Consider the following 18,121-nt stretch of genomic DNA (forward strand, 5'->3'; position numbering starts at 1 on the left):
CATGTTTCCCCTTGACTTAGCAAAATTTCTGTGTCAGACGCTTCACACCACCCCAGGCAAGGTAAAGAGTGGGACTTTCCTGTTGTCTCATGAGTAAGACAGGTGAAGCTTTTTTGATATATGAGAAGCCTAGCAGCATCCCCTCATGTTTCACCAGCTCAGGTCCTTCGCTGAGCCAGTCACTGTGGCCAGAAGAATGGAATGAGTCATTGACGTAATTAAGACACACAGGTTGATTCCATCCAAGCCATCCGAGACTTTTCAGTGCTGCTGTTAGAACGAGGCAGATGGATGCTGGGTGGCAAAACTACCCTCAAAAACTTGTGCCATTTTCCGTAAAGCATCTAAGCATGTTATTTATTAGGCAAATATCTTCACTTTTTTAGTGAAACTGTCACAAGCCAGGGTTTTGGAGAAGTTTTATGATGATGTCTTTCTGATTTATTATTGAAGAAAAATATGGCTTTATAAAATTAAATTAGTTTTCAGCTTTACTGGGGCAATAATTTTTATTTTGACTTACATATCTTACTTAAATAGAATAATCTTTTAAAAATGTTTAAAATAGTTTATTGGTTTTAAAAGTTATGATTAATGCATATGATAATAAAAACAATCTCATGATATATTCAGGAGTTCCAAAAGTTTAAGGTTAATGCTATTTTTAGATAGCATTTCCCATCTTGGACTAACCCCTCATCCTTCCTTAAAGAGATACTAAGGAATAATTGATACTACGTTGTATTACTTTTTTAAGTAAATAGAATTTTATTTGCATTCATAAAGGCACATACGATTGTCATGTTTGCTTAAAAACATGTGTTTATCTCTGTGTCTACATCATAAAATACTTGAAAGGACTAAAATGTGCGTATAATTTTATGTCATAAACATCTAACTCCTTTTTATTTTCTCTCAAAATTTTAATTTGAAAAGTTGTAAGCAATGGAAAAATGGTTGAATACCTGTATATCCTCCCCCTAATAAAAACTAATTAAAAATTTCAACATTTACTTTATATGTTTTTATGCATAGTGCATTTTTACTAAACTATATGAAAATAAGTTAAACACATTGTACAAGTCATCCTTTAGTACTGAACAACTATTTACCTCAGTTCTTATTACCTGATAGATGTTGTCAACAAATAGAAAATAGCTACATAAAAGGTAGATATTAATACAACTATACCAATAATCATTTATGTGAATGGTATAAATATAATAAAAGAAAGACTTTTGGAATGGATTTTTTTTGAAAAAGACTCAACTATATGTGTCTGTAAGAACCTCCTTTAAATTTAAAACAAATTGAGATGAAAAGTAAAGTCATGGACTTGTATTATGCTAACATGTATCAAAAGAAAACTACAGAGGTTATATTAATTTGAGGTAAAGCAGATTTCAGAACAAGGAAAATTATAAGGGATAGAGAGGGTCATTACATAATGATAAAGAGGGCTGATTCTCCAAGAAGATAAAACAATCCTTAATGTGAATGCACCTAACAGTAGAACATCATACTTTGAAGCAAAAACTGATAGAACTGAAAGGAGAAATAGACTAATCTGCTATTATAATTGGAGATTTTAACATCCCTCTATAAATAACTGACAGATCCATCAGGCAGAAAATCAGTAAGGACACAGTTGAGCTGAACAGCACCATCAATCAACTGGGTCTAATAGACATTTGTAGAATGCTCCATCTAACAACAGCAGAAAAATGTTCTTCTGAATTTCACATGGCACATTCACCAAAACAGACTATATTTTAGACCTAAAAATACACCTCAACAAATTTAAAATAATAGAAGTCATTCAGAATACGTTCTCAGACAATAATGAATTTAAACTAGGAACCAGTAACAGAAAGATAGCTGGAATATCTCAAGCTATTTGTAGGTACAACAAATTTCTGAATAAGATATAGTTCAAATGTCTATCAAGTGATGAATAGATAAAGAAAATGTGAGATATATAAAAAATGAAATATTACTCAGCCATAAAAACCAATGAAATCTTGCCATTTGTGATGATGTGGATGGAGCTAGAAAGCCTTATGCTAAGTGAAATAAATCAGCCAGAGAAAGACTAATACCATATGATTTCACTCATATATGGAATTTAAGAAACAAAACAAATAATCATAGGGGAAAAAAGAGGGGCAAACCAAGAAACAGACTTTCAACTATGGAGAACAAACTGATGGTTACCTGAGAGGAAGTGGGCAAGGGGATGGGTTAAATAGGTGATGGGGATTAAGGAGAGCACTTGTTATGACGAGCACTGGGTGTTGCATGTAAGTGTTGAATCACTAAATTGTGCATCTGAAACTAATATTACACTGTATGTTAACTAACTGGAATTTAAATAAAAACTTTAAAAAATAAAAAAAGAAAGAAAAAATAAGATAGTTAAAAGAAGTCTCAAGATAATTTAAAAATATTTTGAACTGAATGAAAATGAAAACACGAATTATCAAAACTTGTGGAATGCAGTGAGACTTAGAGGGAAATTTATGCATTGAGTGCATATTTTAGAAAAGAAGTAAGATTAAAGTCAATAATCTAAGCTTCCACCTTAGGAACCTAAAGAAAGAAGAGTAATATAAACCTAAAGCAAGCAGAAAAAATAATAATAAATAATAAAAATATAAAGCAGAAATAACAAGAAAACAGAGCAGAAACCAATGAACCTAATACTAAAACCAGGTGACATTACAAGAAAGGGAAACTACCAACCAATATCTCTCATAAACATAAATGCAATAGTCTTGAACAAAATGTTAGCTATTCAAATCCACCAATGTATACCATTCCACATGAGATTTGTCTTAGTGTAAGGTTGGTTCAACATTTGAAAATCAATAAGTATAATCCATCACATCAACAGGATAGAGAAGAAAAATCCTATAATCATATCAAAGATGCAGAAAAAATATTTGATAAAATTTAACACCTATAATAAGAATTTAACACTCTTGATTAAAGGTCTGAACAATTTAGGAATAGAGGAACTTCCTCAACTTGATAAAGAGCAACTACAGAAACCCCTACAGCTAACAGATAATGATGAAAAACTAGATGCCTTCCCCTAAGACTGGGAATAAAGCAAGGGAGTTGCCTGTTATTACTACATAACCATGATACAGGAAGTTCCAGCTAATGCAATTAAGACAAGAAAAGGATATAAAAGGTATACAGATTTGGAAAGAAGAAATAAAATTGTATTTTTTCTTCAATGACATGATTATTTGTGTAGAAAATCCCAAAGAAGCAACAGAAAAACTCCTGGAACTAATACACAATTATAGCAAGGTTGGAAGATGCGAGGTTAATATACAAAAGTCAATTGCTTTCCTATATACCAACCAGTGGGAGACCATTCAAGCTAGCTCCTTTGTTCTTTTGGAATGATCCCATTAAACTCTGAGTGCTTTTTTTTTTTTTTTTATTGCTTTCTGTCAAGCATAGTATGTTATATAGTTATGCTGCCACAGACTGGAAGGAGCCGTTTCTTCAAATCTGTTCTGATGGAAAATAGCATTTTGAAAACAAGATCTGAATATTAGGTGTGTTTATAGGACACTAACTGCAGGATTTTTCAGGGGACAGAACTAACAAATGGTTTCTAAAATTGTGATTATATATTTATATTCAGTTCAAATTTAGTATTAACAAATTGGTGCAGACATTATGGAAAACAGTATGGAGGTACCTAAAAAAATTAAAAATAAAACTACCATTTGATCCAGCATTCTTCATTTTGGGTATATCCAAAAGAATTGAGATCAGGATCTTGAAGACTGATTTTTCTTAATTTTTCTTTTCAACATTTGTATATGATTGTTCTTAGAGTACTAATCTTTATACATAATAACATTGTTACTTCAAAATCTTGGTGCTAATTTATTTTACCTTACAATTAATATTCTCATCAATTAAAACAGTCATGTAGCTAAAATATTAAACCCACTAAGTTTAAGATTTCTTAATGTAGAGTGTAAAATTGGAGAACTTTGGTTAACACTCACTTGAAAAAAATAATTTCTCTGTGTTTTTCGGTGTCATAAATTTTGTATACAGTAAAGTCCATTGTGTTTCTATTTTTACTTCATTTTATCTCTGCATTTTATTTTTTCTTTCATCACATATTTAAACATGTTAATTATTAACATGGTAAAAAAGTTAAATTATGTAACAAAATATACCCAGAGAAGACTTCTTTACATCCCTTTTTTCACCTACTTCTTACTAATCTCCTTGTACATAACCCTAGTTGTTGGTTTCTAGTTTACTATAGCTATTTTTTAAATGCAAGAATAAATATATATGTATGTTTATTATATAAAATATGATATAAATTGCAAATATATATATTATAATATATTATATATTTTCATATATTTTTATGCAAATATAAATATATATGCTTACCATGTTTATCTGTATAATGTAACAATTTTTATTCTTAATTATTTTTTGTATAAAAATAAATGTGATAAAACATACACAATATGTGGAAGGTTTTTGGGTTTTTTTGCTTTTACTTAACAAATACTAGAAATCACTGTATACAATTTTATAGAGAGCTTTCTCATCTTTTATGGCTTCATTGTATTCCATTATGTGACTATATCATATTTTATTCAGTCAGATCCTACTGATAAACATTTGCGTAGTCTTCAGTGATTTGCTATTTGAAAAAATTATCAAATAATGTTGTGTATATGGTATTTTTATTTGTAGAGGAATATCTTTATTTCTAGAAATGGGATTATATGTCAAAGGGTAAATGTATAGTCGGTTTCTTGTGTATATTGCTAAATTCCATTCCCTAAGCATTGTGTCATCTTGCATCCTCACTAGAAACGCACGAGATGCCTGGTTCCATACAATCTCAGCAGCAGGTCATGTCGACTAGATTTAGGACTTGTTTTCCTCAGGGTGATACGTTAGGTTAGAAATGATGTTTCAGTATAGAGTTAATTTACGTTGATCTTATTACGAGTGTAGTTTAATATCTTTTCGTGTGTTGGGTCATTTTTTATATATGTTAAATGTGCACTGTCTGTAATGGCTTTTGCCCATTTTATGATTGAATTTTTGTTTTTCTTCTCAAATTTTAATCTTTCTGTGACATTAGTTCCCAAAATTTTCTCTTTCTTTTTTGACTTAGATATGCAATTTTTTTCCATGTAAAGTTTTATTATTTTAAAAAAATTATCATTTTTGAATTATGTCTAGATTTTGAGTCATGGTTAGAAAAGCTTCCATGATTCCATTAATAAAAGATTTCGTTGTTTTCTCAACACCAAAAATTTGAAAATGAGTCTATATTATATACTAAATTTACATATATAATTAGTTCTATAGGTAGACCTTTCATTTTGTTTATCCCATTGGACTACTCATGAGCCAACACCACACTGGTTTAATTATAGAGGTTTTATTGAGTTTTCTAAATATATGTTATAGTTTGTCTCCTCATTGCTCTTATTAGGGTGGAGCTAGCTATTCTTATTTGTATACTTTTCTATAGGAACATTAGAGTCAATTTATATACCTCTACAAAAATGTGCTGGTATTTTTATTGGAATCACATTAAATGTATATGAAAATTAACGAGGGAAAAATGGTGTATTTTAGTTTTGAGGCATCTATTCAAGATGTCTTTCCATTTGGTTTATTTCTTCTCGTGTAGGTTTGTGTATTGCTTGTTTTCTTTTTCCTGTTACTTTTATATGTGGGGTATTCTTTTCTATTATATCCTTTATTTGGTTTTATTTTGTATATGTAAATGCCCTTGATATTATATGTTAATTTTATATTTTGTAATCTTACTAAATTCTCTTAATTGTAATAATTTTGGCAGCAATTATTTTTCAATGTCCAGTCATACTATAATGGCATCTGGAAATATAAATAGCTATCAACATGGGTTTTTTCAGTATTTTAGAAGATAATCATAAATATTGCTCCTCATAACTATTAAGGGGTGAGTACAGTTTGCTAATATTTTTATTAATTTTGCATTGATATTCAAAGATAAGATGAGTTTATTGTTTTCTTGTGCAATATTTCTCAAGTTTAGATACTAACATTTGATTTGAGTAGCAGGTGAGGGTAAAGGAGAGAGTTTTGGATGGCTTATTTCTTAGTTCAAGGCCATGCCCTTCTGTTGGCAGAGTGAAGCACAATTTTTTAAATTAAGTATAGCATTTTTCTTGTGTCTTTATTTTTAAAAAATTTTTTAAACGTTTTATTTATTTGGCAGAGAGAGATGGTGAGAGAGCACAAGCAGGGAGAGCTGCAAGGGAGAGGGAGAAGCAGGCTCCCCACTGATCAAGGAGCCTGATGTGGGATTGGATTCCAGGACCCTGGGATCATGACCTGAGCCAAAGGCAGACGCTTAACCAACTGAGCCACCCAGGCGCCCCTTGGTGTGTCTTTAGATTCCACGATGTTACCACGATGTTTGGCTTCTTACTTCCTTCTTTACCTTTAATACCATTCCTCCACAAAATGTCTTGCAATTGTGGGGTGCTTACTCTGTTCACTTTCCCAGCCCCTTTCTGTCAATTCCCAGGAGCTAGGGCTCTGATCCCCCAGGGCTCAGATTTTCACCAGGTTGTTACTTTCTCAGCTTTCCTGTTCCACCCCCTCCTCCCATCCCCCATTGTCTATAAAATCCTGCCTGACTCCTTTCTGCAAAGCAGCCTCTGGAGCTGACTTTGCTGTGTTAATATTTCCCCTACTTAAATGTAAATTGAAGTTACTAATTTTCTCTTTCTCCTTGTCATAGCATAGGTTGTATTCTGGCTGATTTGTTTTTTCCTCTTAGTTCATTTTCAGAATGTGCGGAGAGATTTGAATTCAGGTGGTTACCATCCTCTCACAGGAAGCTGGAATTTCTCTTGCTGGTGTTAACCTAAGGGGCAGTGTATCTTGAATGCATACCTTATTATTTTAATCAATGTGTACAGATCTAACTATAGAAGTTCTATTGCTTCTTTTTTTTTACTATCGTTTGGTCACCTTTTTAGTATTATTTTCTGTAAAATATAAGTCTAAAGTGAATCTGTATATATGTTATAAAATTTTATGCATGGTTTTCAGTTTTGAGACTCCTCAATGCATATTTGATAATTTAGTTTAATTTTTATGAAGCAGCTCATCATTATTTAAATATGATAATAAAAAAAAACCTATTTAAGTCTTTATACACATCTCTACCAAAATTGGGTCAATTTTTTTATGCCTCAAGATATGATACCTGAAAGGTAATGTGGTTCCTTGCCATTCTGATAGTCTGAGGGTCTTACCAGGGAGGTGTATCTGAATCCTCTGGAATAAATTTACAAAATACTTTTTTACCTTGTCTATACCCCTGTAATAGAGGTTTTAAACTTTTCTGCATATTATTATCATCTGTGGAGTTTTGAAGAATTCCAATGCTTATTCCACATGCCAGACCCATTATTAAATCAGAGTTTGCAGAGGCAGTATATCCCAGATATCAGTATAAGGCCTGAGATAAAGCCCAAATGATGTCTTAGAAATATTCATTCATATACCTATACACTGATTCACACAAAACTGATGTAGGAAAGATGTTAGGGTTCAAAGCCGACGGCCAAAAAAGAATTCTTGAGACAACTTTGGTGCAAAAAGGTGGTTTTATTAAAGCACAGGCAAAGGATCCATGCGCAGAAAGAGCCGCACTGGGGTCATGAGGAGTGTCCCATTATATACTTTCAAGTTAGGAGGGAGTTTAGAGATAGCATAAATCTCTAAGAGATTTTGGAAACAAGGTTTCCAAGTCCTTGAGGGGGCTAGCTATTGTTAGGAAAAGGTCATTTATTACTGTTTAGTAAAAACTCAGTCATGGGAATCTTAAGCCGTATATCGGTGGGTCATATGCTTGGAGGATGATTGCCAACATGTATCTTTGGGGATAGAGTTAAAAGAAGTTTCCAAAGGAATTTTTATATGTTATAGTAGACTTACAGAATCCTGGGGGTCAGGCTAAGATTGCCTTTTGCCCTTAGCAAACTATCAACATCGAGGCAACTGAGTTCCTAGAGTAATGTCATTCTCCCTGTTTCAAGGACTTGTCAGTGGTCTGTAAGTAGTAAGAAAATCTAAAAATTTTTGTTTTGCCTTTATTTCCCACATCACAACCACAGTTGAGAACCAGTGGTGGTTTTTGAGACCACAGCTCAATAGTCCTTATGAGCTAGTTGAAGAAACATAGTTCTAGAAAATTCTATTTCTTGTCATCTTAACCTGTAGCTATATTTTTGAGATTTTAGGTCAAAGCAAGATCTTCCATAGTATCAAATAATGCTAAGGAAATATCCTCAGGTAGACCTAAATCTCTACCAGTTACTACTACTGCTCTGAGAAACTTACAGAAGTTCTAATCTGTGGGAAGAGAAAGTAATTTGGAACTTCCAAATCTTCACTAAACACATTTTGGAAAAGCAATCTCTTTTTCATTTTCAACTAGAATTGTGATTTCTATGGTTTCTATGGTTTTTAAGTCATGGGCAGAGAGAGAGACTGCTTCAGAATCACCTAGGAAACTTGCTAAACATGCGGTTTCCTAGACCTCACCTCAAGAGAATTGGATTGAGTAGGTTTGGGGGCAAGCTCAGGAGTCGGAGTTTTTAATAAATTACCAGGTGATTCTGAAGCATTCAAAATCACTGTGAGCTCTAGCTTATGCAAAGGTGAATTCCAGAGGAACTTGGTAGAAAGTTTCAGGAATTCTGATAGCCTCAGATCCCCAGAGGCACAAGTGGAAAAGACACAGGTTTCACTTTGATGACATTCACAACATATTCACATAGAGATTTAAAAATGAAATAACTTTGCCATCCTACAGTTGAAGAAAAAAGGACATAGTGTTCATATATTACATAAATAGTTTTCATCAAATCTTTTGGCCAGATAAGTTGCATCATCATATTTGGAAATCCATTAACAGTTTCCTTTCCTGTAGGCTTTCAACGGCAGCCAAGGGAGAACCAAAATACATCTTGTGGATGTGTGAATATGTGTTTATCCCCCTTCAAATGAGTCCTATGACATTTGCTAGCTTTGCAAATGCAACTCCTAGTTCAATATATTCTGTATGATAGAATGAATTTGAAAAAATTGTTGTAGTCAAACTTTTCTTTTTCTTAGAGAAGTTGCTACCCATTACATGTGACCTCATTAGTCAGAATTTTTCTACGGTCACTCTAAATTTTAGAGGTTAAGGCAGTGATTCTTAATATTTTGGATCAAGGATTTCTTTGAGAATCTGATGAGAGCTTTGGAACTGTCTTACCCAGATATTTAAACATATTTAAATGAAATTAAAGTCTCCATATATTTTTAGGTAATCTATTAACATCCCAAAGCACTTTAGAGCCACACTGCAGTTTAAAAATTCCTGATATAAGAAATGTGGCATCTATGCAAATTTATAACTTAATAGGATTTTATATGTTTTTCAGGTATCTGTACAAGAATGAAATTCATGCCCTAGATAAGCAAACATTTAAAGGACTCATATCTTTGGAACAGCTGTAAGTAATAAAACTTCTTATTGAATCATTGATGGTTACAGTTCAAATAGAAGCTTTTTAAATGCCATTATGTGATAGTTGAGCAATTATTTTAAGTTTTGTCATGCAGCTTGAATGATTGAATATTCTGTCATCAGTTGGATAAAAATCAGAATGTATGATCGAGTTGGCATGAGGGCAGGCAGACAGAGTTCAGCTGGAATCCCAGATCCTGCATTTATTAATTGTATGCTATTGGGCAAGTTGCCTTCCCTGAGTCTCTGTTTACAAACCTCTGAAATGAAGATATTTCTACTGTGAAGATTAAGACATTCCATGCAAAGAGTCTAGTTTATCACTTGACACAAAATAGACATTTCATAGAAGGTAATTGATACCTGTGATTATTATTAATTTATCAAGTTCATAGACATTTAACTGATATGGGAACTCCCAGAGCATGAGATCTAACCTTCATTTGACAAATTAATAACCAAAACAATGTTAATTAAATGACTCGCCTAAGGTTAAAGGTCTGTGGCATTATTATTACAACCTAGATCTCCTGACTGCTGTTCTAGTGCACATTTCAGCATTTGACACCTTAGTGCTGGTTTCAAGAATAGTTTGAAATCCCATAAACTTTAGGCTCACTTTTCAGAATTTCAGTGTGAAATATGAATTCTTCAGTATGAAAAAGTTATGTTATATGGTTACTGCTACTGAATGACAATTTGATGTTTTATTCAGACATCTCTCTCAGTTTTTAGTGTCTGTGATACAAATGCTAATTAGATATTTGAAGAGATTTTACCTCATTCATGACAAGCTATGGGATATTTATCAGCTTAGATATATAGAACACTCCTTGATCTTTAATTAATAGGACTCTTAAATACCAGAAGCTTTTGACTCTCAGCTTTGTTTCTATCTTCAATGTGGCTGCTTATTTTCAAAAGGCTATTTGCAATCATTTCCGTAAGAAACATCCTTCTATAACAGTCCAAAGAAATCTAGATTTCTGTTTCCTAGAAGGCTGAAGTGTTAGACTATTGTATTAAAATATGATCAATCAAATACATATTTAAAAATTGTTTCTGTTACTTCTCCCTTATTAATTTTCTTTTACATGACTAATGAGCCATCCTATGACAAAGTGTGTTTCTTCATCTTTAGATAATTTTTACTATATTGTAGAACCATCACAAAAGCCAATTAAATATAACTTTTTTGATAACAACAATAAACAAAACACTTATCACTGTGGTGTGTTTTTCATCAAATATAGCCACAGATGGTTTATAAAAATTAACAAATGAAAAGTTCTAATTCTTGTTTAAAGTGCACATAATTCTCATCAGTAAATGCTTTATATTCTGATAATAATTATTGGCCTTACTAATATTGAGTAATACTATTGTTTAAAGCCATGGAAATAAGCATTTCTGCTGGCTAATTTTAAAGCATGATTCCATGCTCTAGTGAATCACTATTCAAAGAGGATTTTTGGAATCCAAATATGTAATCTCCAATCCTTGGAATTTTTCATAATTGTAATTATAGCTCTGAAAGCCAGTTCATTTCAGTATATCTTTATCAAACTATAGAAGAGGTTGATATGCGTGAAATATTTGTTCTTTAAGACCTATATACATGTCCTTTCTTTTAATGATTCTTACGGTTCATAATCCTTTTGGGGTTAAAATCTTTTTTTTTTAAAGATTTTATTTATTTTTTTGACAGAGATAGAGACAGCCAGCTAGAGAGGGAACACAAGCAGGGGGAGTGGGAGAGGAAGAAGCAGGCTCATAGTGGAGGAGCCTGATGTGGGGCTCGATCCCATAATGCTGGAATCACGCCCTGAGCCGAAGGCAGACGCTTAACCGCTGTGCCACCCAGGCGCCCCGGGGTTAAAATCTTTTTTGAGGAAGGTAGGGACACATGATAGATGTTTGCATAGCCTTGAAAATACAGTAGGACATTGTAATGTCAATTACGCTACTGACGAGATTGTTTACATTCAGTATGAAAATACACTTTTTTATTCTCCTGTAGTCTTCAAGACATAGTCTGTGATCTAAAAAAGTGGGAATGAGAAGTGAGGAAGAGATATTGAAGAAGGATTTGTTAGTCTAATTCTTTTGTTTTTTAATCTTTTGGTCAATTGAAAATTTGATACATTCTTTTTTTTAAAAGATTTAATTAATTTATTTACTTGAGAGAGAGAGTGTGTGAGTGGTAGGGAGGGGAGAGGGAGAGAGAGAATCTCAAGCCCACTCCATGCTGAGCACAGAGCTAATATGGGGCTTGATCTCAAGAACCTGAGATCATGGTCTGAGCTGAAATCAGGAGTCAGATATTTAACTGACTGAGCCACCCAGGTGCCCCGATCTATGTTTCCTTTTTTAAAACCACTTTATTGAGGCCTGATTGACATAAAAAAGGCTGGGCATTAGTGTAAACAACTTGATGAGTTTGGAGATAAGTATATACCCGTGAAACCATTGCCACTATCTATGCTATAAATAGCATCACTTCCAAAAGTTTCCTCCCATTCCCCTAGTATTATTATTATTATTATTATTGATAAGAACACATACCATATCCACTTAAGAAATTTTTAAGTGTACAATTCAGCCTTAAGTCCTGAATCTATAACACTACCAAAGAATATATAGAGAAACTCTTCTTGACATTGGTCTTCAATGATTTCTTGGAAATGAAAGTGAAAGCACAGGCAACAAAAGCAAAAATAGACAATTAGAGCTACATCATACTAAAAAACTTCTGTACAACAAAGGAAATCATCAACAAAATGAAAGGCACCTTATGTAATGGAAAAATATTTGCAGACATATATCTAATAAATCCAAAATATATGATGAACTCCTACAATTCAATAGCAAAATCCAAATAACCTGATTAAAAAATAGGCAAAAGACTTGAATAGATATTTCCCCCAAAAGATTTACAATGGCCAAGAAGTATATGAAAATATGCTCAATGTCACTAATCATCAGGGAAATGCAAATTAAAACCATGATGTGAAGTCACCTCACACTTGTTAGGATGGCTATTACCAAAAAAAAAAAAAAAAAAAAAAGGGTTGGTGAGGGTGGTATAGAGGAAAGAGAATTCCTTGTACAGTGTTGGTAGGCATGTAAATTGGTGCAGACACTATGGAAAAAAGTATAGAGGTTCCTCAAAAAATTAAAAATAGAATTACCATGGGATCCACCAATCCCACTTCTGGGTATTTATTCAAAGAAGTTGAAATCAGGATCTCAAAGAGATACCTGCACTCCCATGTTCACTGCAACATTATTTACAATAGCCCTCTGTCCACTGACAGATGGATGGATAAGGAAAATGTGGTGTATACATACAATGGAATATTATTCAGGACCAAAAGAGAAAGAAATCTTGCCATTTGTGATAACCTGGCCGAATTTGAAGGACCCTGTTAAGTGAAGCAAGCCTGACACAGCAGGACAAATACTATATAATACCACATGTAAGAGAAACCTAAATAGTCAAACTCAAAGAAGAACAGAGTGGAATATTGGTTGCCAGGGGATGGGGGAGGGAGAAATGGGGAGGTGTTAATCAAAGGGTACAAACTTTTAGTAATGCAAGGTGAGTAAAACCTAGAGATCTACTGTACAAAATAGTGACAAACCACATTCTGCTTTAAGGATAAATGCTTTCTTTATATTGCATTAGAATATCTTCCATGTGTTGCCTACATGAAGAGAAATTTTGGGATTAAACACAACACAGTTATAAATTAAAGCATCAATGTTATTTTAAGAATTAATAAGGCACAATTATTTCTGTAGAATAATTTATACTCTTATATTGATTATGCCAGAGCAGTGAATGGAGTAAGGAGTAATTATCTTTATAAGAATTAGAATGATAGAATTTTTATGTAGGAAGATAGAATTATTATGTATTAAGTGTGTATTAAATGAATAAATTTGTGAGGATTCAATCAATTTTATCAAATGTAAAGACCATTTTCTTGGGTATAATTTTCTATTTTATATATAGTTGAACACCACTGTTTAAGGGGTTTAATATCTCCAAAGCATGTTTTTATTCTACAAATGACACAGAGGACTCTAATGCTTCTACGTTTCAGAACAAGAGTAACCGCTGTGTTCTTAGAAAGCACAGTTTAGTATTTCTTGTATTATTAGTCAGACATCCTGCTTTCAATTATTCTTCTTCATCCGAAATTTCTGTCTTTAGTCTGCTGATACAATGGACATATTTTCATTGATTAATTTTTTTTTGCCAATAAATTTCTCATCCTAGCCTCCTTAATAGGCACTAAACACATCTTGTGAAAATAGTATTTTCTAGTAATGGTCCTCATATGACCACTGAACTAGAAGTGATACAATCCATTTTAGTTAGTCATTATTATTTTTTTAAAGATTTTATTTACTTATTTGACAGAGAGAGAGGCAGCCAGCGAGAGAAGGAACACAAGCAGGGGGAGTGGGAGAGGGAGAAGCAGGCTTCCCACTGAGCAGGGAACCCGATGTGGGGCTCTATCCCAGAACGCTGGGATCATGACCTGAGCCGAAGGCAGACGCTTGACGAATGAGCCACCCAGGCACCCTAGTTAGTCATTATTTTTAACTTACATTTCCTTTTCAATGCATAACTTCATATTCCTTACTTTTCCTTTTCATTAGATGTTTACTTATTACTAAATGGCATATTTTATCTAGAGCATTTCTATTAGTTAAAAGCAGGCTTTCATACCTGTGTTACCCTGTTATGCTTTGCTCCATATTCCATTGTCTATTGAAACTATGGAAAGAGGCAGAACAGTGTTTCCAAGAACGTAACATCTTAGAAGTCAGACTGAACTAAGTTTGATCTGACCGAATATGTGTTGCACTTACTAATTATTTGATTTTGAGCATTTCGCTTTACAATTTTAAACCTTATTTTCCTTTTATTGTTTTTAAAATGAGGATAATAGTAGCCATTTGCCAGACTGACTCTGAGATTTAGAGATAATACATGTGAAACACTTGGCAAGAATTGATCCTGAAATAACAATACCTATTATTTTTATAACTATATTTGTTATTATTTTGTAGTTATTATTTCACTATTTTCTGCACAACTTGTTAAGAGAAACAGCTAATCTATTATTTATTTATTTATTTATTTATTTATTTATTTATTTATTTATTTATTTTAAGAAACAGCTAATTTAAATGGTGTTTTTTAAAAGACTTACTTATTTGAGAGAGAGAGAGAGAGGTGGGGGTGGTGAGGGACAGAGGGGGAGGGAGAGAGAAACTCAAGCAGACTCTGTGTTGAGCATGGAGCCTGAAGCAGGGCTCGATCTCATGACCCTGAGTTCATGACCTGAGCTGAAACCAAGAGTTGGGACGCTTAACTGACTGAGCCATCCAGGTGTCTCTAAATGGTGTATTTTTAAATACAATGTTAAATGTAGCTAGTGATACAAAGTATCATTAACTTAATGTCTTTGACCTTTCTTGATCTGTCTAGTTTATTTTGAAGGACTTTCCAATTTGATTCCTTGATATAAGTCATAAGTGACTATAAATGCTAACAAGATACCATCTTTTTAAACATGTAAGTATATCAAATTATAAAGTTAATATTTCGCAGCTTTTAAAATGTCTTATTTTTTCAAGAGGCTTCAAGCCTGATTACAATTTTTAAGAATCTAAAATTACAAAGAATGGAATAACTAGCTTGATGCTTTTAGATTTATAGATACTTGAAAAATATAAAAATTCTGACTGGAACAAAAGAATATATGGGTGAAACTTCTTTTTTTTTTTTAATAATTTTTATTATGTTATGTTAGGGTAAAACTTCTTTTGCTCATTGATTGCCTGAAAGTCCTGCATTAGAGCCACTTTGGGTTTATCCAAATTGTTAATGTCATTCATCCAAAGACCACCGTGTAAATCCTCATAGTTAAACAAGTTGAGTTTGTCACTAATTGCAGTGAAATGAGAACACATGCTGTGGGGAGTCATGGGGAGTATCAGTAAGAAGATGTCAGAAAAAATGTATTATAAACTTAAACTTCGGCTAGGTGATTTTGGAGAGGGAAAGAAGGCAGGGATTTGCTCTAAACTGAATAATGCCAGAAAATGTGCATCAATTCTATGATTGTGTATCTTAATAAATCTTATCTATACAGAGGGGAGAATAGAATGAGGATAAAGCTGTAATTGATAAGGATATAGTGTTCACTCAATCTGGCCAAAGGAAGAGGGTATTTGGTATTTTGTGGGTGGCAAAGTAACATTGTTTTCGTTTGTGCTTAGACAAAATTAGGAAGTAGCCTTGTTTTGTCCTATTTTATCAAGATCTCAGGGTCACTTTGTCTTAGCTTGCATTCTGTGAGATTATGTTCAGTAGAATACCATGGCCTGCCCATGAGTGCCAGGCCAGCTTCTGAATGTCAAAGGTAATCTTTCTTTTCTTTTTTCCTTTCTTAAGATAAATTAGAGCCCAGAATTCAGAATGAAATATAGATCATTCTGGTGGTAAAGATTATTCATGAAAGACTATGGGAAACAAACTGAGGGCTTCAGAGGGGAGGGGGTGGGGAATGGGATAGGCCGGTGATGGGTATTAAGGAGGGCACATATTGCAGGGTGCACTGGGTGTTATATGCAAATGATGAATCATGGAACACTACATCAAAAACTAAGGATGTACCGTATGGCGACTAACATAACATAATAAAAAATTATTATATAAAAAGATAAAATAAAAAAATAAAGACTATGTTTAAAATTATCCTTCCATCATGATGACTAGTAACTTATTCTCAGTGTAAGCATCTTTAAAGTATTACATCTGAAAAAGTTTCATTGATTTATAAACAGAGACAAATTTCTGCTTTTGACTGTGATGTTGTAGGAGAGAGCAGATTTACATTCTGCTTTTAAAAACCAGAAAACCAGGCAAAATATATAAGCCAGCAGTTTTTGGGCATTGGACAACAGGCAGCAAAGAGCTGTGATCCATGACACAGGGGCACACGATGTGATTATCATAGTTCACTGCCCAGAGGCACTTTCAGTGTTGAAGCACAAGGAGGATTATACAGCCAGAGACTGGCTGGGTTGAGGAGACAGAGATTGGAGTTTGGGGATCCTGGCATGGTGAAAACTGGTGACATGCAGCACCAGAGAACAGAAAGCTACATGGAGAGGGCCCTGGAAACCTGCAGAGGCTTCTCCTAGTCTTTGGTTGGATACTGATCAGTACGTATTTCAGGAAATACCTGTGCATAGGAGAACTACTAGAAGTCTCTAGGTCAAAAACATTCCCAGAAATTCCGACACAGAGCTGAGAATAGTTGCTACCAGCCAGTGTGGAAGGATCTGATGCTACATAGCACTGGATAGAGTCCTCAGTGGAGTGTCACCTTAATAGAAGGACAAAATGAGTCCAAATATGAAGACTGCTTGACCTGCTCTGGTACAGGTTAAAACAAACCAGAGAAAATTAAACTGCTCTCAGATAATAAAACTGAGCCAGAATGAAGTCCACTATTCAACAATAAAGTGCAACAAAATCCAGCACCCAATAACACAACATTCACAATTGTTTTGATTCAATCAGAAATTGCTAAGCAAGCACATCATGCCCGAGTTATAAAATCAAGAAACCAAAATCTGATGGTACTAAAAGGAAAAATAAGCAAATTGAACACTCTTCTGTTAATAATTGATAGAAAAAATAGACAGAAAAATCAATAAGCATATAGGAGACCAGAATAACAGTATCAACCAACTTGACCTAACTGAAAGTAATAGGGCATTCCACCTTAAGCCTGAAAAATAACAGCATTTTCATTGCACAAGATAGATCATGTTCTAAGCTATGAAATAATTCTAAATGATTTTCTTTTTTAACCACAAATGGATTTATTAATGAATAGGAGGGAATTGCAATTTGGGACAAGCAAGCTATAGTGAGCCATAGACAAGTCTGACAAACAAAGGGGAAAAAGTTATTTCATGGGGAGGGAAGGGGTTGGGAGAAGTTGTTTTGGACAGAAGTCTGTTGGAGAAAAGGAAGAATTCAGGGTGATGATGGTTTCTCATTGGCTGAGTTGCTGGGGTAATTAATTTCTTATAGGAGATACAATGTATGTCTTTTCCTGTTGTGGCCTATAAATTGATGATTCTTTCCTGTTGGGGATTCTTCTTTTAGGGTCTATAATCTATACTTATTCCTGTAATTGACACAAAGTAGTATCATGTGAAAGCTCCTCCTTCTGGCCTCTTGAATCCATTTTAATGAGGTTTCCCTTTCCAAATTTTCACATTTCCTTCTTTTGATCAAGATCTTTCTTTGAAAACATCACTGATCAAGAGTCAGGTTTTCTTAATTCAGTAGCTTTTTGTCCCCTGGTACCAGGAAGGACTTTTCCTGGGTATCATGTCTGAGAGAAATTGTATAGACTGGAAACCTACTGAGGTCCCATGAGAGTAACAAGGGGTAGGAAGGAGAACTCTCAGGTAATTCCATCTATGGTC

At 33.6% G+C, this 18,121-nt stretch overlaps 1 protein-coding gene across 2 annotated transcripts in view; it reads left to right on the top strand.

Annotated features, from left to right (window-relative positions):
• PXDNL (peroxidasin like) overlaps nucleotides 1–18,121 on the top strand; it is a 428,875-nt gene that overhangs the window by 222,939 nt on the left and 187,815 nt on the right. For both annotated transcript variants that reach the window (XM_045789101.2, XM_087864880.1), the window contains exon 4: nucleotides 9,507–9,578. In XM_045789101.2, coding sequence (XP_045645057.2) covers nucleotides 9,507–9,578 — 72 coding nt within the window. The remainder of the gene's footprint in view (nucleotides 1–9,506; nucleotides 9,579–18,121) is intronic.

Source organism: Ursus americanus, chromosome 9 (genome assembly GCF_024610735.1).
Source record: "Ursus americanus isolate L20-20 chromosome 9, mUrsAme1.1.p, whole genome shotgun sequence".
Lineage (NCBI taxonomy): Eukaryota > Metazoa > Chordata > Mammalia > Carnivora > Ursidae > Ursus > Ursus americanus.